Genomic DNA, 26,452 nt, shown 5'->3' on the forward strand with positions numbered 1-26,452 from the left:
GATCACCCTCCTACACTCATCAATAGACCAGCTCGAGGTACACTCTGTAAATTTGACTTGGGACTGGTGCAAATGTATTATATCATATTTGTAGGAAGGAGTACTCCGAGCAGACAAAAAGGAAGCCAAAAGACTTCAAATGCAGGCGGCCAGGTACAACATCATAAATCACAACCTATACAAAAGAACGTTTGGAGGCCCATTGTAAAAATGCCTAGGGCCGAATCAAATAAGTCGCGTGCTCGAGGAAGTACACGAAGGCCACTGCGGTGCCTATACCGACAATTGGGCCCTCGTCATATGCCTCATTCGAGCAGGTCATTATTGGCCCACAATGAAAAAAGGAAGTCGCCGATTACATCAAGAAGTGCGAACAATGCCAAAAGTATGCTCCTATGATACATCAAGCGGGCGAATACCTCCACTCTGTCACGTCGCCATGGTCGTTCATCAAATGGGGAACAGACATCATCGGATCCCTCCTAGGAGGGCAAGGTATTGTATGGTTTCTTTTGGTTTTAACTGACTATTTCTCCAAATGGGTCGAAGCAGGTGCGTTCACCCAAATACGCGAACAGGAAGTTATCACATTCATATGGTGAAACATCATATGCCGCTTCGGCATACCCAAAGAAATTAGTTGTGACAACGGACCACAATTCACCGATAAGAAGACCGCTGAGTTCTTCGAAAAATGGCATATTAAGCAAATACTCTCCACGCCATATCACCCTGCCGGCAATGGTCAGGCCGAATCCTCCATCAAAACAATACTGAATATCTTGTTGAAAAAGCTTGAGGACGCCAAAAGACTATGGTCGAAATTACTACCAGAAGTACTGTAGGCATACCGCACCACGCCAAAAACAAGAACTTGAGAAACGCCATATTCACTAGTCTACGGGACTGACACCATGATACTGGTCGAGGTCGGGGAACCCATTCTGAGATACTCCAACGAAAGCGGACCAAGCAATAACGAGAACAGAAAACAAGACCTCGATGAAGCAGAGGAACGAAGAGATATGGCTTACATAAGAATGGTAGCCCAAAAACAACAAGAAGAACGGTACTACAACAAAAAGCCAAAGTACAATCACTCAAAGTCGGACACTATGTACTCAAGGCCAAAACACAGGCAAGCAATGATTTGAGAGAAGGTAAACTAGGAACAAATTGGGACGGGCCATATAAAATCACGGTAACAACAAACAAAGGATCATTCCAACTAGAAACAATGGAACGAAAGCTACTACAAAACAATTGGAACGTCGCCCACCTCAAATACTTCAACTTCTAAAAACAGACGCCCTCAACATCGTACTCTTTTTCCCTCACCCAGGTTTTGTCCCAGTTGGGTTTTCTCGGGGAGGTTTTTAATGAGGCGACAAAGGGGACGTCTCGAAGTTCAGGTATATTTCATCGCCCTTCCTGCCGACTACTTCTCCAGGCCGAACGATGAAGGGACTGCATACATGGGAACTTCTCCAATATATGTATGAAACAAACGAAAACATGTAATATTCTCCAATGAATGAAATAAAGCAGCACCTTCACTCTCTATCAAGTTTTTTTACATTTTACATTCGACCTCACTCGAATTGTGTTACATTCGACCTTGCTCGAATTATATTACATTCAACCTGGCTCGAATTATATTACATCCGGCCTCACTCAAATTTTGTTACATTTTACCTTGCTCGAATTGTGTTACATTCGACCTCGCTCGAATTGTGTTACATTCGACCTCGCTCGAATTGTGTTACATTCGACCTCACTCGAATTGTGTTACATTCGTCCTCGCTCGAATTGTGTTACATTCGACCTCGCTCGAATTGTGTTACATTCGACCTCGCTCGAATTACTCTACATTTGACCTTGCTCGAACTACTTGATATTCGACCCCGCCCGAACTACTTAATATTCGATCTCGTTCGAAATATTCAACTTTCGACCACGACAAACACCGATCTCACCAAAAAACACATAGCAAAAAGAAAAGAGCACAAACCAAGAAATACATAGCAAAAAGGAAGCTATTCCATTACAACTATCAAATTACAATACTTTCTACAAAGGGCCCAAGAGACGCCCTTACAAAAATAGCAAAACAAAACAAAAACCAAGTACGACGGTTTACACCGCATCATCACCATTGGAGTACTCATCATCATACCAAGAATCGAAGGCGATCCTGTCCGCATCATCATTAGCGTCATCCCCAGCAGGCGTACCAGGGGCGTAACCACAAGCTTCACGAGCAGCACGTGCCTTGACACGGACGCCCTCGAGTTCCACTTCGGAATTTTTTCCATTGGACTTCAAAGACTTATACACATCGAGCTGAGCCTCGGCATGAACTCACATCTCATACAACTCCCGCAGCACATCGGGATTGGCATAAGTATGAGACGTAGATGTCTGTGATTGCCGTCGCACTTTCTCAGCCTTCAAGGAAACAACCTGCTCGTTCAATCCGGATACTCCGCCTCCATATCGTGGATCTGCTCTTCTAACCTCGCCCTTAAGCGCCGACGTCTCCACCTCATTATCTCGCTCGTACCTACAAACACAGAGGGCATCTTCTAAGGCTGCCGCTTCAGCCACAGCAGCCACTCTGCCTTTCTCAGCACGAGTCAATTCCTCGACCCTGGCTCTCAGCTCGCCCTGTAGATCAACAGCTTCCGCCTCCCTCTGCCAAAGTTCAGTAGTTAAAGATGCCATCCGCGCTTGAAGATCGGCATTCTCAGTCATCACCCCCTTGCTCACCTCGAGCTCATCCTCCTTGGCCTTAAAAGTTGCCACAAGCTCACTGCACCAACCAATGACTCTCATTAGCTCATCATCCTCTCCTTTAGCTCCTCATCTTTCCTTACCAACTCCACGTCCTTCTATTTAATCCCATCACGAAACAACTGTAACTCACTGTCCTGGTTAAAGACGCCAGCCAGCATTCAGTACTTAGTACGATACTCTTTGTACTTAGAGGTCACCTTCTTAAAATGGCCGTCATCCGCTCCTCCTGCCGGTCACGCTTGATCCCCATGATAAGAGTCTGACATGCAAAAGAGAGGAGTCAGTATGAGCAGATTACACATGCGAAACAAATCCTAACATTAAAAAGCACTTACTCACAAAGCCATGCCAGATATACTCAGCGATAACTCTGCATCACTCATCGCCTGTAGCGCCGTGTTCTTAGAAGCCGCGCACGGGCAAAGGATGGCACCACCCGTTCAGAGTTGGCCAAAAGGTCATAACCCATGGAAATGATTACGTGCCGGTTAGGACCCTCTGTCCTTACCTCCATGCGAGTATTCCTCTGCAAGAAGGCCCGTACCTCTTCAAGATCGATATCCGATCTAGAACCGTTGTCCCCAGCATGTACCGCTCCATCTCTCCCAGCCGCCAATGACGTGCCACCTTTAGTGGTCCTTACAAGCTCCTCACCATCATGCACCCCCTTGGCCCCAGAGGACCTCCTCTCCGCAACGGTATCTGCCGTAAACATGGCCCGTATGTCTGGTGTAAGTGCAGATGCCCCTTCTGGAGCAATGAGCTTCTCTGGTTCAATATTAGTGATGACAGCCTTCCCGAGCTCCATCCTTCGCCTTTTGCTCGATGACGACTCCTCTCTATTAGACGACTCGTCTACAAGATGATAGATAGGACGAGAAGAGATTTTATCTCACATAACAGCAATCTGAGGGGCAAAATCCCTCATCGATGGAGTTTGAGGACGACCTCCACGAACGTACTCGGCCAAAGCAAACTACATCCCAGCTGATGCGATAGCTTCACAAAATGCTGGCACTAGAGCCTTCTTCTTAGAAATTCGCCAACATAGCACCAAAAGGTGGTCGCATCAACGGGCAATGGTAAATAACACAAAGCTGAAGCAGAAATAACACTTACTAGACGGGACCTTAGGTCCGAAACGCTTGTGGAAAGCCTCCCAATCACGAATCCCCACCATGTGAGGCAACATGTGAGCTACCCAATCTTCAATGTCGAAGATAAAAGAGGGTGCACGCCTTTCAGTTGAAAAGCAAACCACAAGTGAGCTAAAAACGAAAAGGATGATAGAAGACAATGAGCACACAATAAAGACACTTACGATTATGATTCCACTGCTCGGGAAACCCAGTCGGGTTCACCACCAAGTGCTCGATCTTGATGAAGAAATACTTATGCCAGAACTTCCGATTCGTTCTATTGTCCATCCCGACTACCAGCCTTTTGGTCCCATGATATCGTAGGTGTATCATAGTACCTCTATAAAAACTTGGTGAAAATAAGTGCAGTAGATGGCGAACATCAACCTCACAACCAGCCAACTCCGCGTACTTCGTCAGCATTAGAAAGGCTTTATACAAGTAAGGAGATAGTTGTGCCGGGTAGACGTTGTAAAACTGGCAAAATTCCTCCGTCAGCAGAAGAAGAGGAAGAGTATAACCAATCAGGAATATGTATACATAGAAGGCACAATACCCGGGTCGATGGACCTCCGCGATGTCGCCACCAGCTGGAACTATCTTGACATGGGGGGGAATACGATATCTGGACTGGGGGTCTGCTATATGAGGCGGTCCGGTCTTAGAGATCACCTGAGTGGGAGCGGGAGCTGGCTCCTTGGGAAAATCATTTCTAATCAAAGGGTTTTTGGGAAGTATCTCCTCCACAGTAGGGAAGCTATCACCCTCTTCAGCCATAAATTCCTCACCGCCGGGAGGGAGAGCCATCGATAACGGAGTGGCATCAGAAACTTCATCATGAATGTGAAGAGGTTGTGACATATTTCGATGATGAAACGTATTCTGCCAAGCTCGAAGAAAAAGATAACAACTGGGTAAGAAGGAGAGGAATGGAATCGGAGAAGTAAAATCAGGAGCAGAATTGGGGGAAAAGATCAAAGAAGAACAGTACTCATACAAAGTAAATGATGGTGAAAACTTCCGAAAATTGAAATCCCATCTATTTATAGGGCTGGGTAGCGCGAGAATCGAAGTAAAGGATTGGCAATGACACCAAAACCAAAGCGACAGACACACAGACGCTGCCTCAGGAAGATGTGTAATGTTGACACGTGGTGCCATGACGTCACCCCACGATAGCCACACCAACCACCACTTCACTGGTTGCGCTGTTCTCCCCACCTCGACCGATCTGACTTATCCAACACAACCAAATTTCTCCTCAACGGAAGCAAATCAGGTTCGCTTATCGAGGGCGTACAGGACCACGACCTCAACAAGCGGAGGGACTAACTGTATTGGTCTAAATTTGGCGGTTTGGTAATAGTAGATAAACGAGATCAAGGACGGGGTCGACCACGGTGTGATAACAGGAAGCCGTCATCGACAGGACTGTTGTCAAGGACGAGCAGCTGAAGTGAAGAAATAACGGTAAGATATGTTCAGATATGGACACATGGAATATTTCTTATTTTGTACCTTTTTAGGGTTTCTTGGAGATAACCCTTATAAATAGGAAGAGATAGAGAACAAAGGGGGGATCTTCACTTTGTAAGAGAAACATACATTGTAAAAGGTTGACTTGAGAGAATTTACGAAAAGTTGTCTTGTTCATTGATTATATTACTTGAGTGCATGTTACTTGGTCTTTATCCATAAGATCCAAAGATTTCATAACCATCTTCATTTCTCTTCTTTCCACATTGCTGTCAGGAGAAGGAACCATCCAAACGTATAATAATTGGGTGGTAGATTCCTTCTTATTACATTTATTGCCATCCTCTATATTTATTACATATTTATGTTACCACATTTACTAACATTCATCGAATATAAACATGCTATTTAACGCTATCAAACGTCGTTCATCACATCGATTCCTTAACACATTTGATCTTGAATTTATTATTTTTAACTAAGATTAATCCTATATCTTATCATTAATCAGTTTAACAAAAAGATTTAACACTTTTTTGGTCAAACAGTAGCTGTTAAAACTTAATTGCTCAAGTCTCCTTAATTTCTTTGATATTAAAAAGAGGAAGAAGGTGTATTCTATTCTTGCTGCCCGCAAAAAATAAAAAAACCTGAATGGGAGCACATGAACTTGCCAAAGGGTATAAAAAAAATTCTTTTTACATGTTCCAATTTTCAAAACTATTCTCGCCTGAACTCAAGAAATTTCCAAGACATGTCGAATTGGTCGATAAAAGAATAGGAAAAAGTATCAAATCCAAGTGAATATCCAACGGACAAAGCAGTACAAGTCCAACAAAAGTATCTCGGTTATGTGAGAAAAGTTTTACAGTGTATGCAAAAAATGACAAAAGGTGTCCAAGCTATCATAGACCTTTGCCACTAAATATACATAAAAGTGAAGTGCTACGTTAAAGATAAAGAGCTAAATACCAAAATAAAGGGAATCTAGAGGGGCATCACTGTATAAGCTAAAGTCAATGATTGCCGGATATAATATCAAGTTGCTACAGAGAAATTGAAGAACATCTCTGTTTACATTAGCGCTGATTTAGTACGGAATATCAAACTCGAGATCTAATCTTATTCTTAAATCTCTTTGGTGCTCTCTGTTGTCAGATGCAAATCAATACGTGTATGAAAATAATGTCACTGAACCAAACAAAAATAGAGAGAGAGAGGAAGAAAAGGAAATAATTACATGAAAGAAGAGAAGTAAATACCATCGACTCTATGAGCTTTTAGCTTCAACTAATAAACAATGTTTGTAATTCTTGGCAGGGCCGGCTAAATGAAGTTCGTGGCCTAAAGCGAAACTCAATACGAGACCTTAAATTTGTCGTAGAACTTTAGACGCAAAATTAATTTTTATAACCGATTTCTTCTAATATTTTTTTTCAGTTGATGATATAGGTAATATATTTAATTCCTTTTTAGACAATGAACCGACAACATATTTTTTTACTTGCTTTGGAAACTTGAAATAACATATTTTTCTACTTGCTTTGGAAGCTTGAAACGACAGACAAGTGGTGACTATGATTAATCTTAGGTAACATTATATTACTTTAAATTTTATAGAACTCTTTTCTGTTGAGGCGACTGTTATAGTAACTAATAACATTACTCTATAAGTAATTAGACATTTGAAAATAATTTATTTTTTTATCTGGATGAATACATCAATTAAAATATTATCTTTTACTTGTACTATTTTTCTTTATATCTTAATTTCAAAATAAAATATAAACGATTAATATTAGTACGACTATTATATTTTAAAGAATATTCAACGTTTATTCAATTTTAGCTGTAAAAATAATAAAAATTAAAATAATAGAATTTGATTCAAGAACTCAATTTTGATGTCATAATTGACAAAAAGGGGGAAAAACAAGTTGTAAGGAGAAGAGAAAAGAAAGGTGAGAAGAGGGGGTGAAGCCGAAAGTAATGGTGGTTGGCTAAAGTTTTTGCCGATCTAACAAACATCGAAGAGAATATAAAAGTATAATACCATTCATTGAAGAGAAATTTAAAAGGGATATAAAAATGTGGGTCCATCAATGAAGTTAGTGGTCAAAATGTAAATAAGGCAAGAAAATATTTGCCATTAGAGTGATTCCCATAAAGATATATTTAGCCAAAGGAAGAATCCTTTTTCCAAGATATATTAATTAGTCTCACATAATTATACTTCTCCTTTAAATACTAAATAATTTGTAAGAAAAATTAAGGCAAAAATTAACATATATAGTACTATAATGATATATCTACTATTAGAAAATTGGGGCCCAAAAAATTGAGTGGCCTAAAACACTCGCTTGAGTTGCTTTACCCTTGAGCCGCCATTGATTCTTGGAGAGGCTCTGGTGTTGCTAATGCCGCAAAATAAAAAGGAACATGGTATAAATATAAAAGAGAGGGGATGAAGGAGCTAGTGATGTTGGAAAGGGGGAGAAGCCAAATATACTATGTATGGGCGAGGCGCAATGCAAACAAGAGGCCCTTTATATAGAGTAACAATTGGAAGACACTTTTGGCATTCGTCCAGTCAGAAGTGATAACAAGAAACAAATAGAGAGCTCGTAGATCAAACGCCTCAGAATTCTCTACAAGCTACAAATTAAAGCACTCCAGCTATAGGTTCAAGTACTCAAGCTACAACTTTAAGTTCAAGATAAAAAACAAAGGCAAACTAAATATCAAGGCGTTCAAGATCAAATTACTTGTTCGTGATCAAATCCAAGTTCAAGTTCAAGAGGGAGATTCAAGACCAAGCTTTACTAGCCCTTGAATCAAATCAAAACCAAGCTCGTCAAAATAATTTATATTCTTGAAGAAACAAGGAATACCATAGAGATTGTAACATTCATTATTTATTGAAATCAAATACTACATTCATTACGTAATTTTTTAATCTTGATTATTTATTTTTCTCGATGCGAAAATTTGTTGTTACACAATTGTAAAGTCATTTACATGGATAAAGTTCAACAATTTTTTAAATACTAAAAATCAATATAATTGTTGTATATAGTACTTGAATTTAAAATGATTCAACCCGGTTGAAGACTTAAACCTATAAAGATGATCGATTTAGCTAAATTAGATAGTATTTGTTTTTGTAGCATACATATGTGCAACTTTGTCATTTCTTGCCTACTATTTCTTTGTGAACAGTATTTTGGTGTATGTTCATTTAATTTTGTCACTTTAACTGCTTTGTGGGACATAATTTTGACCGATTAGGTTTTTACCTCATCTTGTGCGTTTTCTTCTAATAAATCAGAATTAGGACATGCAAATTCTTTATTCGATGTTATTGTCCAAGTGAAATTAGTACTACACGATCACTAATATTACCATTTCATCATTTAGGGATGATTCATTTTAAAATTAATTTTTCTTTCGAGATATAAAAGTCAAGTAATATTTTAAGGATATTTTTATCATTCAATATTTAATGTTCTAGCGTTCGTACTTTTATTATAAAAATATAGATAGATAATTATAATCATTTTCATATTACAACTCAACTCCTAATGGCTACAGATATATAGTTAGTTTTAACTTAAAGTATAGCTTGATTATGGAAAAAGTGTATAAACTTAAACTCAAGATTTAAAACTTTATCGAATAAGGCAAGTTCTACAGATTGACGAAATTATAAAACCAAAAATAAAAAGAAAGAGAAACAAATAAAAATAAAGTGTAATAAATCCCCCAAGATTGTTTCAAATAGCAGCTGTCCTATTTCAACTAAATTACAACAATTCTCAAGTCTCAACCACCGGACTCAATAATTCATCTGATTGATATGTGTCACGATCCTAAAACTAACCCGGTCGTGATGGCGCATATCGTGAAATTAGGCCAGTCGACACAAACCCAAAACCAACCAGAAATCATAAGAAGTCATTTTAAGCCATCAATTAACTAAAATCCCATAATATAAGTTTAAATAAGCAGTGTGGAAATATAACACAAGCCCGACATCGGGGTATTACCAATCATGAGCAACTACAAACTTGTCTAAGGACAAGAAGGCAAACATAGTCCGAAAATAAAAAACTAAGACAATCTGAGTAAGATAAGAAGGAGAAGTGCAGGGTTGCGAACGCCAAACAACTACCTAGCCAACTCCGGAGACCTGCTGGAAGACTGATCAACACTCACTATCGCGTCCCGAGGCTCCTAGATCTGCACACAAGGTGTATGGAGTAATGTGAGTACGCCAACTCAGTAAGTAATAAAATTAAAAGCAGCTGAGCAGTAAGAAAACATGTAATTCCACGTCATAGCACTACAGTAAAACAATATATGTCCAGAACAATGGAGTAAATCAATTAACTCATAAAAACAACTTAGTTCAGTAATCCTTTTTAAAACATCTTTCAATAATTTCAAACGAGTGAAGAAAATAGTGAGTAAAAAGGTAGAAACGTAAATAGCCCCTCGAGCAAAAACATATACCATAAACCGCCCCTCGGGCCAAATATCAACAGAACCAGCCCATCGGGCTACCTCACAATCACTCATAATCAGCCCCTCGAGCAATATCACATCACTCACACTGGGTACCCGCGCTCACTGGGGGTGTTCAGACTCCGGAGGGGCTCCTATAGCCCAAACGCTATAACAAGTCATCTCGTGGCATAATCAATCAGGCCCTCGGCCTCACATAATAAGCCACCTTGTGGCGTAATAAATCAGGCCCTCGACCTCTCATGTATTACAATTCAGTACAACATGTTGCGGCGTGCAACCCGATTCCATAATATCCTCACAACACAGGCCCTCGACCTCACTCAGTCAAAAACCTCTCAAGCCACTCGGGCAACAGTAAAACATGATGCTCAGCCCAAAATATCATTTAAAATATCAAAACGGAGTAAATACGGCTGAATTATAAAAATAGTAGAATACAACATGACTGAGTACAGATATTAAGTCAAAATAGTGAAGAATAGTAGTAAAAAAACCCCTAAGTATCCAAAACAGTTGGCACGAGGCTCAAATATGGCATTCAACCTAAAATATGGTAATACTTTCCAAAACACAATGATATCAAACAATTTTCAATCAAATACGCGACTTAACAATCGTACAGGACGGACCAAGTCATAATCCCCAATGATGCACGACCTCACGCTTGTCATCTAGCGCATGCGTCACCTCAAAGTAGCATAACGATGTGAAATCCGGGGTTTCATACCCTCAGGACAATATTTACAATCATTACTTACCTCAATCCGGTCCAAACTCTACCCCGCGATGCCTTTGCCTCTCGAATCCGCCTCCAAAAGCTCTGAATGTAACCAAAATCAGTATCATACCATTAATACGCTCTAAAGGACCAAAGCCCAAGCGAAAATAATCAAATTAACTCAAAAATTCCGAAATTGGCCATACCCGACCCCCAGGCCCACATCTCTTATTTCGATAAAGATCATATCACTAGAATCCTTATCTTCCCACGAGTCTGTACATACCACGAACATCAAAATCGGACCCAAAGCCAATGGAAACTCTCCAATACCAAGCTCTAATTCTTCAATTTTAACCCTTAATTTCCAATAATTTCAAGCCTAATCAGTAAGATAATGCCATAGAATCGAGTATTGAGTTCAAAAATCTTACCTCTAACCATTATCCTTTGAATCCCTCTTCAAATCCTCTCAAAAAGCTCTCAACTCGTCTAAAAAATAGTGGAACAAAGCTGAAAATCGCGAAGGAAGGCTTATATAGTTTCTGGCCCAGAGATTCCGCACCTGCGGTCCAAATTACGCTTCTGCGGACCGCACCTGCGGTCAAGATAACCGCATCTGCGGCTTTTCATTAAATCCTCAGGGTCGCATCTGTGTCCAGGAACCGCACCTGCGGTCCCGCAGATGTGCCAACACACCGCACCTGCGGTCAAGCTCCAGCTGACTCAAGTCCGCTTTTGCGACTTCCTCTACGCATCTGCGACGTCGCACCTGCGGTCCCCAATCCGCAGGTGCAGAAACAACAGAAGCAGAAAAATTCTACAACAACACTCCAAGTCCAAACTTTCCAACAACCACCCAAATCCATCTTGAGGCCCTCGAGACCTCAACCAAAAGTACAGACAAGTCACATATCATCATACAAGCTCTTACCAACTCTCGGAACACTCAAAATAACATCAAAATATCAAAACACCCTCAGATTCAAGCCTAAGGATTCCAAAACTTCCGAAATCGCCATCAATCCAAAAAGTCTATCAAACCTCACCCGAATGACCTAAAAGTTTGCACACACGTCACAAATGACACAACGGACCTACTTCAATTCCCGAAATCCCATTCCGACCCCGATATCAAAATTTTTACTACCAACCGGTAAATGCCAAAATTCTAATTCGCCAATTCAAGCCTAAATTTAACACGGACCTCCAAAATATATTCCGATCACGTTTCTAAGTCCCAAATCACCTAACGAAGCTATCCGAATCATAAAAATCACATTCCGAGATCATTTACTCACAAGTCAACTTCCTATTGACTTTTCCAACTACATGGCTAACTTAAGAGACTAAGTGTCTCATAACACTCCAAAACTACTCCATGCCCGAACCAACCAACACGATACGATGAAATGTAGCTGAACAACATATAAGAAAGCAGAAATAGGGGAAAACGGGAGCGGTAACTCATGAAACGACCGGCCGAGTCGTTACATCCTCCCCCTCTTAAACAAACGTTCGTCCTCGAACGAGTCAAGAAACATACTGGAGCCTCAAATAGGTGAGGATATCTGCTTCGCATCTCCCGCTCGGTATCCCAAGTAGGCTCTTCTACGGGCCGACCTCTCCACTGCACTTTCACTGAAGCTATATCCTTCGATCTCAACTTTCGAACCTGACGCTCCAAAATAGCCACTGGCTCCACATCATAAGACAAATCACCGTCTAATTGAAATAGAACGGTTGCCATAGGCCCTCTGTTGCAACGCTTATCCAACCGTGGTCATAGGCCTATCTATCACAACGGTTGTCCAGTCAAATGGAACACTTCAAAATTGAAACTTGTACAAATCACGAGAGGTTATTGTTTCACATATAAAAGCAAAATATAGAATATTGTTTCATAAGTCAAGAGTTAGTGTACATAAAGTTGCAAAGGTTCTACGATACAAGATTCCTAGAATACGTGAAAATCTTGCTACGAGATACCAATATTAAGTAAGGTCTTCACAACTTCCATCTTCCATTGTTCTTTTGTCTTACCTACAAAAGAGTACAAATATATAATTCAGTAACTCTTTTGACATACAATACCTTTTAACATTTCAAAAGTTAGCATACACAAGTCCACAAAATGTTACAAAAAAGTTTCCTAGAAAATCTGAAGATCTAGCAATAATCAATCAATACATTTAAGTAAGGTCTTCACTACTTTCTTTTACTCTTTGTTACTCCACTTTAAAAGGCTAATATTAAAACTATAAAAAGGAATTTATTTTGCAAAGAACAAAAGAGCATAATCAGGTAAACATCAAGGGATTTTTATGTGAAGGGAGAGTAGGAAGTATCTTTAAAATAATTGTAATAAAAAGAGAGATGACATTATTTTAAATGCATTCTGAGATAATATCATAGCTGTGATTGTACTAGTTAATAAGCGGGGAGTTTGAAGGCATAATATGTTTGTCTCAGCTAAATTCGAGTGTGGAAGCAAAAGAGAACAACCACCTTTTACAACTCAAGAAATCTAAGTTTCCACAGTGAGACTACTCTAAGCAAAAGAGAAAAACTGTCAAACAAAAATAGAAAACACTATGTTGTCAACTAGTATAATAAGTGAAAATCATACCGATTATGCAAAGAAGTGACCAAATCAAATTGATTATGCAATTTCGGGAAATAGAAGGACAAGGAGTATCGTTATAGGAAGTATGCAAACTTGTATAGAGAAGATACAGGTCTAGTGCCTCACATTTCAAAGCTTTTCTTTTGTGTTCTATTCCGCCCAAACCATCAGAACAGAAGCAAATACACCATTCTGATGGTAGGTGCAACACACTTTCAATTTGACTGCATATAAATAATTAATGAGTTCATTAGAAAGTTTATTTATACCAAGTCCAAATTCATTGTTATAATGATTGGTGAATATAGCATTAATCTCCACCTACATGCTTAAAATCTTGAATTCACCTTTGCATCAACAATTGTACAGAGCAAGCAGGGGCCTAGTAGTTCAGAGACTTAACAAACTAGCCATGATAAGAAACAATTAAGACATAGTCATGTTGAAGACAGGGTGTGTGCTCATTAGGATCAACCAAGTATACTAAACAACTAAATTAGCAACATGATTACACCAACTAAAGAGAGTAAACAGGGGACTGAATAAATATGCTAGTAGAATATCAAACAGTCAAGTGAGCTTTAGGCATGCTGACTACATATTTAATAAGAGAAGGCAGAATCTAATCATGCTGACAAAAGCAGTAATCATGGAAACAAAGTGAGTACCTAGTATAGGAACAAACATGGATGTATAGACATGGAACACATAAGGTTGAATTTCAAAATTTAACTAGAGACATATCAGTTAAAGAAGAGAATGCAAAATGTAGAAAACAGGGCAGTTCCACTATCTAACCTTGGCTTACAGCCGACTAGAACAACATCCAGCACAAGTAGCAAAGAAAGAAGAGAGAGTTTGAATGTATGTGTGTGTATTCTCAATAGTGTTCGTGTCGAATGAGGCATAATGATAGTGCTTATATATAGGGGTGTCAATGGTTCGGTTCGGCCGGTTATTTTATAAAATTTGTACCATACCAATTTTTCGTTTATTCTATTATGTATAACCAAAATTAGACTTTTTGAAATCGTCCCAATCATGTCGGTTTCTCTTCGGTATCGGTACGGTTCGGTTAATTTTCGGTATTTTTTTAATATCATGTAAATTCACCAGTAGAAGTAGAATTGCAATAATATACGTTCTTTTATAGGACTTAGCAAAACTCTGTAGACATTTTTACTGTTTAAAGGATGATGAATTTTAAAAAAAAAAGATGGCTAAAGTATAGATCCATCAACTATTCTACAACAGCGTAAAAGAAATCAAACAAAGGCAAATAAAATATTAATCATACGAGTTAAAAGACATACCAAGCTGGGACGACTCAAGAATAAATTCTATAGAAGATTAAATATTCAAAAAGATAAATCTAAATTATATGAAAGGAAATATATTCAATACATTGTAGTTTGCTACTCATAATCGCTAGAATACTTTGTGTCTTGCTAATAAAGATACTTGAAATAACTTAGTTTAAGTAGAAGTAGCATAATAGGTTTTAGGAATTAGTATTTTGAGTTTAATTACTTGTTGGCTTGTAATAGTTTTCATAATTCCAAGGCTCAAAGAAAATTTAATGCATTATTATTTTTAAATTTCCAAATATAAATATATTTTCTACATGTAAAATTTATTCGGTACGGTTCGGTATTTTTTTGGTTTATTTTTATAAAATAAAAAACCTACCCTAATTATCGGTGCGGTTATACATTTATATAAAAACCTACGGTTTCTTAAAAAGAAACCTAAAAATCGGTTCGGTACGGAACGGTTCGGTCGATCTAGTCGGTTTTCGAATATCCATTGACACCCCTACTTATATAGCAGTTCAAAGTAGAGCCAAAATAAGGTAAAGGAATCAACATTGAGTCAATTAAGGAAATCATAGAATCTCATAATCCAGTCACATAAAAGAATTTAGAGTAAACTCCTTAATTAGGGGGTAATTGATGAAACGGTAATAATATGGACCTAATTAAATAAAGAATCCCAATAAAACCATATAAAGGGACCAGTAAGAATACCTGAATCATTCAGATAATTTACTAAGGCAAGACAGATAAGTATTGTGAATAGAGTAAAGAAAGTAACCAAATAATCAATCAATGCTTGATTGGGGATAGGAAATTAAGGAATCATACCATAAATTGAATCGTCAAATAAGGCAAGAAGTAGGTTTAACAGTCAGTTAGGGTTAAAGCCCATCACAATCAGCTACATTTGAATCCATAATGGCCTTTCCATTGTTATGTTTGGCCTTATTCTTCAACTTCGGACAGTCTTTCTTCCAATGCCCATTTTCTCGACAAAAGGCAAATTCATCTTTGCTGGGTCTAGATCTTGACTTGGATCTTCCTTTCTTTGTTCTCGTTTGATTTTGAGGACGATCCCTCACAACCAGTGTTTCTCCTTCTTCGCCCTTCTGTTTTTCTCCCTTTCTTTGTTCATAGTTGTACAAAGTCGAACAAACTTCTCTGAGAGAAATTTCGTCATTCCCATGGAGTAGAGTAGTTTCAAGGTGCTCGTAGTCATTAGGAAGTGACCCCAACAACATCAAGGTCAAGTCACCATCATCAAAAGTTGCATCCATATTTTGCAAATCTGTGACCAACTTATTGAAACGGTGATATGTTCATTTATCGTGGTACCAGGAATATAGGTAAAGCGAAACAGTCTCTTATTTATGTACAATTTATTTTGACTGTTTTTCTTCAAAAATTTATCCTCCAGTACTTTCCATAATTTACTTGCAGAAGTTTCCTTTGTGTATGGATATTTTTGCTCTTTAGTAAGGTAGGACCGAATGGTACCGCAAGCAACACGGTTGGTAATTCTCCAATCTTCTTCTCCAATAACATCTGGTCTTTTTTCTTCAATGACAAGATCTAACCCTTATTGAAAAAGGACATCTAAAACCTCGCCTTGTCACATCCCAAAATGTCCTGACTCGTCAAAAATTTCTACCGCAAATTTCGCATTTGACACAATTCTTGTCATAAGCGAAGATGCCAATGATGACGTATTGTTGACACTTGATGTAGATTCTTCTTATTTATTGTCTCCCATCTTTGACACAAATATTATTTAATAGTTGACGACACAAATCAAGATTATTTCCTTTCTGGTATGGAAGATTAGACTAAGCTGCAACCACAGAGCATACTCCGACAAAACCTTGACTCAGTTACCAAGATAAATCTTTTCTGATGTTGAAGATCAGACTATGCTGCAACCACAGAGCATACTTAGACAGTACCTTGGTTCTGATACTGCTCGCAGAGTTTTCTTATAACAACAGTTATCAGTCGAGTATTCAGATGGCTCTATATGAGTCTTTATATGAGAGACAGTATAGATCTCCAGTTGGTTGGTTTGAGCCGGGTGAGGCTAGGCTTTTGGGTACATACTTGGTGCAGGATGCTTTGGACAAGGTAAAAGTGATTCATGAGCGGATTCGTACAATGCAATCGAGACAGAAGAGTTATGCTGACAAGAAGGTTCGTGATGCGTCTAATCCCATGAACCACCAAAATCAATGACACAAGCGAGCAACATGTCCTCCAATATCTGAATAGTGCGCTCGGATTGCCCGTCCGTTTGAGGGTGAAAAGCTGTACTCAACTCAACCTGAGTACCCAACTCTCTCTGTATGGCCGTCCAAAACTGCAAAATAAACTAAGTACCTCTATCTGAGACGATGGAAACTGGGACACCATGCAAGCGAACAATTTATCGGATATTGATCTCCGCCAACTGCTCTGAAGAATAAGTAGTACACATAGGAATGAAGTGCGTGGACTTGGTCAGCCGATCCACAATTACCCAAATAGCATCGAACTTCTTCAAAGTCCGTGGGAGTCCAAATACAAAATCCATGGTGATCCACTCCCACTTCCACTCTGGAATATCCATCTGCTGGAGCAAGCCACCCGGTCTCTGTGCTCATATTTCATCTACTGACAATTGAGACACCGAGCTACAAATCGCACAATATCCTTCTTTATTCTCCTCCACCAATAGTGTTGTCTCAGATCCTGATATATCTTCCCGGCACTCGGATGGATGGAATACCGCGAGCTATGGGCCTTTTCCAGAATCAACTCCCGAAGCCCATTTACATGGGGCATGCATATCCGGCCCTGCATCCTTAATACCCCATCATCACCAACAATCACATCTCTGGCATCGTTGTGCTGAACTTTGTCCTTATGGACAAGCAAATGAGGATCATCATACAAGCGCTCTCTGATGCAATCAAACAAGGAAGACTGAGAAACCACACAAGGTAAGACCCGACTGGGCTCCGAAATATCCAACCTCACAAATCGATTGGCCAAGTCCTGAATATCAATTGCACGAGGTCTCTCCCCAACAGGAATATATGCCAAACTACCCATACTCACCGCCTTCCTACTCAAAGCATCGGCCACTATATCAGCCTTCCTAGGATGATACAAGATAGTGATATCATAGTCCTTTAGTAGCTCCAACCACCTCCGCTGCCTCAAATTGAGATCCTTCTATTTAAACAAGTGCTGGAGGCTACGATGATCAGTAAATACCTCACAAGACATACCATACAAATAATGCCTCCAAATTTTCAACGTGTGAACAATGGCAGCCAACTCTAGATCATGAACAGGGTAATTCTTCTCGTGGGGATTCAACTGACGAGAAACATAAGCAATCACTCTACCCTCCTGCATCAACACACACCCAATACCAACTCTCGAAGCATCACAATACACGATATATGAACCTGAAGCTGATGGCAAAACTAACACTAGCAGTCTTGAGCTTCTGAAAGCTCGCCTCACACTCATCCGATCACATGAATGGAGCACCCTTTTGAGTCAATTTGGTCAAGGGTGATGCTATAGATGAAAATCCCTGAACGAACCGACAGTAATAACCCGCTAAACCAAGAAAGCTGCGAATCTCTATGGCTGAGAACGGTCTGGTCTAACTCTGAACCGCCTCTATCTTCTTCGGATCAACCTGAATACCCTCACTGGACACCACGTGCCCCAAGAAAGCCTCTGAACTGAGCCAAAACTCACATTTAGAGAACTTTTCATAAAGCTTCTCCTCCCTCAACTGCTGTAATACAACTCTTAAATGCTCGGCGTGCTCCTCTTGGCTGCGCGAGTACACCAGAGTATCATCAATGAATACAATGACAAACGAGTCGAGATAAGGCCGAAACACGCTGTTCATCAAATGCATGAACGCTGCTGGGGCATTGGTCAACCAAAAGACATCACAAGGAACTAATAATGACCATATCGGGTCCGGAAAGCTGTCTTAAGAATGTTCGAGTCCCTGATCTTCAACTGGTGATACCCTGAACGGAGATTAATCTTGGACAACACTCTCGCTCCCTAAAGCTGGTCAAATAAATCATCGATACGAGCCAAAGGATACTTGTGCTTGATTTTCTTATTTCAGGCGAGGTCCCTTTGATTAGATTTTGACCCATACAAGAAGATTGTACCGATTGCTTGCAAAGAAATTTCATCAGCTCTATATTCTGATTCTCATTATCAAAAGTAAATAAAAGAAAAAGGAATCCCCTTACAAGGCAACCCAATTTTCTGATTAATTTTCTCAAACTGTTCTGTGTCCAACTGGCATATTTCTCTTGTGACACTAGCACTTAGAAAGTTGGCTAGCTTCATATGGATACTCAATATTCCGATGCCAAGTAATTTTAAATTCCAGTAACAAGGGATGCATGACAGGAACCTTCAGATGTTATTGTGATTCACTATTAATAAATGCATCATTTTCTTTCTCAAGGCCACGACCCCAAGGGCAGACAAAGTAATTGCAAAATCTTCTTATAATTAAATAGTACTATTTGTTATTTACATTAGTAATAATTTCCAGGTTAGTGGGAAAAATACTGCAGATTAGTCAATTACCTAGTTTATCCTATTAAAAGATAAACAAATGACATGATGATTCATCTTATCGGGAATTCTCTCTTGCACTAACCAAACAGAGATGGCAATTCTTATCCAGTATGAGTGATCCGTATAAGTTGCCTTGAACACATCCAAATTGTTTCCTTAGTTGAATTTGTTGTATCTCTTTCGGAATTGCTCAACCCTAAATGAAGTTAGTTATTCTTTATTATAGCTGCCTCATTCTTATTTGAAATTATTGACTCATGTTATTTTCCTTTTTATCGAAATGTACTTTTGTGGAACCATTCGTTACGTATTATTTCTCCCTTGTTGAGCTATTCTTATTGTGACTACTATTCTCTATTTTGTTTATTCTTTGTAAGCTTGTTCTACCATTTCCTTGCATTCTAAAGCTCTTGAGTTGATTTACTTGTCGTATTCTCATGTATTGTTGTTGTTGTACTAAGTTTGTTCAGCCGAGGGCTATGCGCAACTGTGGTATTGAAACTGTTTAGAGGTGGAATATGGGCACATATTGTGAAAGCCATTCTATTGTGTTGTTGTGTTTTCGGCATGTGATATTGTTGGGAGAATTTGTTCGGGTGTTTGCACGAGGTTTCTATCATGCTATTATTACTATTGATGATGCACATGCGGCGTGACAAAGCGAGCTATATCTGTGTGTTTGCGCATGTGGCGAGACAATGTGGGAACATTACTATGCGCGTGCGGCGAGACAAGACAGACATCTACCTTATTAATGTGCATGTGGCGAGACAATGTGGGCTATGTCGGAGATTGATTGTGATGACTTGTGATGGCCTGAGGGCATTGTTGTTGTTGATATTTGTGTAGTGGCGTGTCTAACCTGTATGAGTTTTACCTTATGAAAATTGTGGAAAATGTTTCTTATGTGCCGTTCATTTTCTCTACTCTTGCTAGTTGGCCTGAATAGTGATAGAACACTTGCACAAGCATACACATAATTAATCACCCCTATAAGTCTAAGAGAGATGGGTCTTGATGTTATTGATCATTCATTTTTATGTGAGAATGATTCTATTGGCATGTGATTCGTCTGTACAGTTACCGGTTGTAATGAGGGCACAAGATGTCAAGTGATTAGGATTTATAAATTGGGACCCGTGAATTGTGACTATTTTGGAGGTTTGATACCTCGTGGAGATTATTGGATAAACCTGTGTGAAAGCGGTTATTTCTTACCGAGTTGTTACATGTCCTTCCTTATTTGTTCTCATCGGATTTAAACTGTGGTTTGCTCACTCTACTATATTACTACATGTTGTGTTCTGCTGCTAATTGTTGTTTCTATTTTGTATTGCCATCATATTTTGGATTATCCGACATCTTAGACCTCTTAGAGATCAACTCCGGAGCCACACTAAGTTTGAACAACAATTACATATACTTTTTTGAGTCTGTTCCCTTTAGGACCGAAGGTTTCTCCGGGATTTGATCCATTCGAGCGTGAAATTCTTTAGCATTATGATACATTCGAGCATTTATTTCTCTCATGCACCTCATGAGCTCGGTTTTGAAAGGCTCGCTTGCGTTGTTTTCATTTTTAGATCCACTATCTGCATCGCCTGCTTGGTTGTTGTTCGATCTAAACTCCCCCTTAAAGCGATGTTATTGGTTCTTGGAGCCGTTTGATTTATAGGCACGTCAGGAGGGGCTCGAACTCGAGTAGTTGAATTATTTGAAGCCACCGATAATGCTTGTTGAATCTCAATTATTATTTAGTCCTGTCTTGAGATATGGTTCATAATTTCACGTTGGTGTGCTCTCAAAACTTTTACGGCATCGGCCACAGGCTTATCATCCAAATCATCAGAAGTAGGACTCCTCGCACGTTGAGTATTTCTTTCCACCCAACTCAGAGTTGACTCATTCCCATCAATATGAGTTTCACTAGTTAAATTGTCTTGTTGAGTCCATCATGTAAATTATCCACAAGCTCGTTGTTATTGTTCACACCAACATTGAGCAAGTTGTTGATATCATTGTGTGACATAGCTATATTATGCTTACAACAGAAAACTTTAAAGCACGTTAGTAAAAGACGAGCAGATCAAAATAACACTATAATTGTCTATGCCCTAAAATGGCGCCAAAGTGTTTACCCGTAAAAAAAGTACAGTAAATTTGTATATGTGGTTTATAAACCGTATGGATTAAGTTGATCTGATTAGTAAAATAATGAAGAATAAAGGGAAAAACAAAGGTAATTTAGGAAAGAACAAGCCTGAAATTCAGACTGATCCCACCGGAATCAAGGATGATTGAAAAGCTTCGATATTAGCCTTGTATAAAACTTAAGAAAATGAGAGAAAGAGAGATAGCCTTTGTGATTCTAGTATTTCGCCTCCTTATAATGAGTAACAAATATTGCTATTTATAGTTAAATCGAAGGAGACAAGATCCTAAAATCACGCTTGATGACTGCATAACATTGAGAATAAATATTGTGATTTTTCTGTAACGCCTGCTCTTTAATGTTGCTCTTTCTAATCGGTTTCTTACTTTCAAATTTTCCTCTCCGATCCTCATGCTCTCTTAATCTACACAATACCGATCACATGATTTTTATTCGGTATTAATCTTTTGTTGACTCATCTCCACTCTGTCATTACTGTCATATGTCTAATCGAGAGACGTCAATGTGTAAACTGCAAACTTTACCAAAGACAATTTTATGTCGAGATTAACTTTCCTTGTAACACCAACTAAACAATGTACAATATTACGCTAATTATTGTACAAGTTTAACTGTTTTAAAACAAGAACCAAAACAGATGTAAATTTTCTTCATCCTGAAACCATAAAAGAAAAAAGAGAAAATGGAATAAAAATGATAAGTTCTTTCTTCAATTTGATTTTTTCTCGATTTTATCCATACAAAGCGCACTCTACAATAGAAATAGAATTGTACAAAAATGTAGAATATTTTAAAATGAGAAAAATGGCATATAATTCATACAGGAAAAGAAAAGAAAAGAAAAAGAAGAACTCAGCTTGATCTAAAAGGTAGTACTCAATTGGCGGTGGGGGCATGTGAGTTCCAGCTCGGAGTACTATTTTTTTGAAGCGTGACGTTAAAATATTCAAACACTATAGAAACTACGCCATATGTGTATTTTGATTCGAATAAAGCCATAATAGCAATCAATCATCTAATTTATTCATCGGAAGAAACTCAAGATTCAAGAACATGGAGAGGAAAGAGGTCGAAGAGACAGTTATTGCAGAAAATGGGAAAATAGAAGCAACCCCACAAAAAGACGGTTCAATTTGTGGGTTTGACTCTCTTCATCATCTCCTTCAGGCTTCTCTCAGCCCCCAACTTTTCCAGGTCACCCTAATAAAAATTCATTTTTTTTTTGTAGAATCTATGTATATGCATGGGATGGATCCACTTTGTGAAAATTTCAGCTTGAACTGTATATATATTTGAATTTTCCTTAAAAGGTAGGTATATATCTGTTCTAAAATAGGATCAATTGTCACAAAATAGAGGGTGAAAGTGAAAACTTGACTTCGCCTTTATTTTGTGGGAAATTGGTATCCTGTAGCTAAACTAGCAGAGGGAGCGGGGTGAGGATTTGCATCAAATGAATTGTCTTAAAACTCAAATTACTGATTATTGGAATGAGATGGGTTTATGGATATTGAAGATTCAGATAGTTGAAATTTGAATTTGGGATTGAGGCCAAATTATTGATGTTTTGTTTTATCGGATTTGTTTGCCTAGGCAATGAATTCAAGCTAGTGGGCAGTGCTCAACTTCTGTCTTTGTTTTGTTTTCATGATCAGATAAAAATTTGCACTTCCTGGGAATTTCAGGTTGTTTTAGTCATCTAAAATTGCTAATACAAGCTCAGGAGACTAGTATATATGGGGGCACTAGAGATGCTCATTTGAGCATGGTGAAATAGTTTTTGTTTGTTGAAGCTTGATTGATCAATTTGGTTCTGTTTTGCACGATGCATTGCCATCTGTGAATTGTGCAGAGAATTATTGGAAAAACATGTGTATGATCTAGTGAACATACTCATCTTTTGTGCAAAATCTTTTTATTCTTAATGTCTTGATAATATAATATGCAGAGATTCATGAATGAGCATTGGGCTATTTACCAGTGAGTATGTAAGAAGGTCCATCTTATTTAGGATATCTGTCAAAAGATAGGGAATCATCGGTTTTGATATGAGAGAGTATTAAGGCAAAGATTGAAGAGGTGAGGTTGTAAGCTTTGAGCAGTTTTTTGGTTATGCTGACAAATTAAGTTTTGCTTTGCAGGAAGTCAGTCGCATACTTCTTGGGCTAAACTGTGGAAAGAAAGTTGAGCCTATTGCTCTTCCGCAGCCTGTCAAATCTCTCTCCTCTGAACATGATTTTGATCTTCAGGTGAGCACTTACATCTTCTTCTTTAGAAAAGAGTGTTAAATTTACAAAATGGATTACCCAGAAAAGGGGATAGCTGGTATTTGGTTTTATCAAATCTGCAGCTTCCTAGGAAGAAAAGTAGAGTGAATTTTGATGTTGAAGTTGAATTTGACCCAATTCACTGCAATGTCATTTTGGATGTTCCTTGGGAAACGAGAATGAGTTGGTATTTGCATAAAAAAGGTTGAAGTGTGTAGATCCCAGTAGTATGTAGAGTTATTTTATAATTCAGTGCCTTTTAACTTATGCATAACCTCGTAAGACATGTCAACCTTGAGAAATGTTATCTACTTGATAAAAGAGGTTAGGAAAAGGGGATTATTTATACCTGCTCTTCAGAATTAATGTGCATGCTAATATAGGCTCTGATTCTTCCGTTGATTTTTTAGAAGATGACAAGCTAGAGGAGGATGAGGTGCATGCGGCAATGATTTCTGGTTAAAAATAAGAAAGAAGTGCAATGAATTCTGAGATTTTTGCACTTGGATTGAATCCTACATTCTTTTTGTTTGTGGTTAAGTGGATGTAGCAACCTGTGGTCAAGATAAATGAAAAAACCAGAAGATTTGTGTTTACTTAATGCGACTTGTAGTTACTAAGAATGAGAAATAAACTTTCTGTTGTATTATGCATTAGGCTGAGTGGCAAGATCACAGGACGACTGGCTGGGAGGGGACAAAACCACCAATTTGGTCATGACATCATTTTCTCAGTTTTCACCATTACTTTTATCTTACAGATTGTTTAAGGCATCAACTTTTTTCACATAAATGCAGGCTTTTAGCTTTTCTGCGGACAGGGAGTCATTGAGAGGACCTCGGATTGTGAGGGTTGGCCTCATTCAGAATTCTATATCCCTACCCACAACTGCACCTTTCCTGGACCAAAGGAGGGCCATCTTTAAAAAGTTGACTCCGATCATTGATGCTGCGGGTTCTTCAGGAGTCAATGTTCTATGCTTGCAAGTGAGTTTGAACATAGTTACTGAAGTCTCTGATGGACTTATTGTCCTTTTCAGCATTTAATCATTGATGTTATTCTCTTTAACTCATTTGCAGGAGGCGTGGACAATGCCTTTTGCATTTTGTACGCGTGAGAAAAAATGGTGTGAATTTGCTGAGCCAATTGATGGAGAATCAACCCAATTCCTTCAGGAATTTGCACGAAAATATAACATGGTTATCGTTAGTTCCATTCTTGAGAGGGATGTTTATCATGGAGAAACCCTGTGGAACACAGCACTGATAATTGGAAATCATGGTAACATAATAGGGAAACATCGGAAGGTAAATCCCGATAACCAAACTCTGTAACATGTGATATTTCCCAGGAACTAATATTTTGAAATTTGCAGAATCACATACCTAGAGTTGGAGACTTCAATGAGAGTACATATTATATGGAAGGGAACACTGGCCATCCTGTGTTTGATACAGCATATGGCAAGATTGCTGTTAATATATGTTACGGAAGACACCATCCTCTGAACTGGTTAGCGTTTGGGTTAAATGGTGCAGAGATTGTTTTTAACCCATCAGCTACTGTTGGTGAACTTAGTGAACCAATGTGGCCCATTGAGGTACTAACTATTTCCTTTATCCTTTATGCTACAACTGAATTCTCTCAGTGTTTAGCAGTAGTTGAGGAGATAGACGTTGAATTCAAGGAAGCATGATAACATTGTCAATTTACAAAGAATTAAAGCAGAGTTTGACAAAAATTGGAAAGAAATACTTACATTATATTGACCAATGTCTGAACTTGGTTTTGACAAAATATGGAGAAAATAATAACCTTGAGAAATGAATCATGCTTTGATGAGGCCATCGGTTAACAATATCTACTTTCTTGATTTTTCGTTTGTTATTGTGGTGGCAACAGGCTCGCAACGCAGCAATAGCAAATAGCTATTTTGTTGGTTCAATTAACCGCGTGGGGACAGAAGTTTTCCCCAACCCCTTCACTTCAGGAGATGGAAAGCCACAACATGCAGATTTTGGGCATTTCTATGGTTCCAGTCATTTTTCTGCACCAGATTCGTCGTGTACACCGTCTCTGTCCCGTCACAAGGATGGATTGTTGATATCTGACATGGATCTCAACCTTTGTCGACAGCTGAAGGAGAAGTGGGGATTTCGAATGACTGCTCGTTATGAAGTCTATGCTGATCTGCTAGCTCGTTATGTAAAGCATGATTTCGAGCCACAAGTCATTTCTGATCCCTTGTTATATAAAAATGCTTAAGCTATGCATTGGTCATTAAGGAAGGAAAGCAAGAGTAAAATTGCTTTCAGACAATCTGTATAGTATCACCAAGTTTCCAAGTTAATGGCCATGAAATGTACAAGAACATATGCCCTTGATTTGCAATAAATTGTGGAATTTGTACAAATGCTAAATTCATGTGGACTAGTAGTTTCTTCTTGTTGGACATTTTTTCATCATCAATGTACTTCCAAGTTTATTAGCAACCTGGTTGTGGTGGTGCTAATTACCAACTTGGAACAAGTACATCATTCCCGTGGAAGGCGATGAAGTTGCTTCTGCATGCGATACGCAATGTAACAAAACACAGCCTAGGTTAAGGATGTCTAGATCTTTCTTTTTACCAATTCTTAATTTTGAATGTAACTGCAACATGTAAAGTGCAAACTAATCCTTCGCTGATAATGGCTTGGTTGTACGGGACAAGCCAAAATTTGGAGGAATTACTACTACACTCAAATCTAATGTCATGTAGCTTCCCAAACGCGCACGTCTAGTTTAAATAGAACTTTATTAAATTCATATT

The 26,452-nt window shown here is 38.7% G+C and overlaps 1 protein-coding gene across 2 annotated transcripts; it reads left to right on the forward strand.

Annotated features, from left to right (window-relative positions):
• The first annotated feature begins 22,218 nt into the window (after positions 1–22,218).
• Positions 22,219–26,076, forward strand: LOC107801282 (beta-ureidopropionase). 2 transcript variants are annotated; one of them, XM_016624583.2, is made up of 6 exons: positions 22,219–22,567; positions 23,515–23,622; positions 24,438–24,626; positions 24,720–24,947; positions 25,016–25,240; positions 25,543–26,076. In XM_016624583.2, exons 1-6 carry the CDS (start codon positions 22,427–22,429, stop codon positions 25,903–25,905), a joined length of 1,254 nt encoding a protein of 417 aa, XP_016480069.1. In that variant the 5' UTR covers positions 22,219–22,426; the 3' UTR covers positions 25,906–26,076. The 2 variants fall into 2 exon arrangements, with proteins under 2 accessions (XP_016480069.1, XP_075093085.1); XM_075236984.1 differs by having other exon boundaries at positions 22,425–22,567; positions 24,298–24,626.
• Positions 26,077–26,452: the final 376 nt, after the last annotated feature.

The sequence above is a fragment of the Nicotiana tabacum genome, chromosome 18 (genome assembly GCF_000715075.1).
Source record: "Nicotiana tabacum cultivar K326 chromosome 18, ASM71507v2, whole genome shotgun sequence".
NCBI classification, from domain to species: domain Eukaryota; kingdom Viridiplantae; phylum Streptophyta; class Magnoliopsida; order Solanales; family Solanaceae; genus Nicotiana; species Nicotiana tabacum.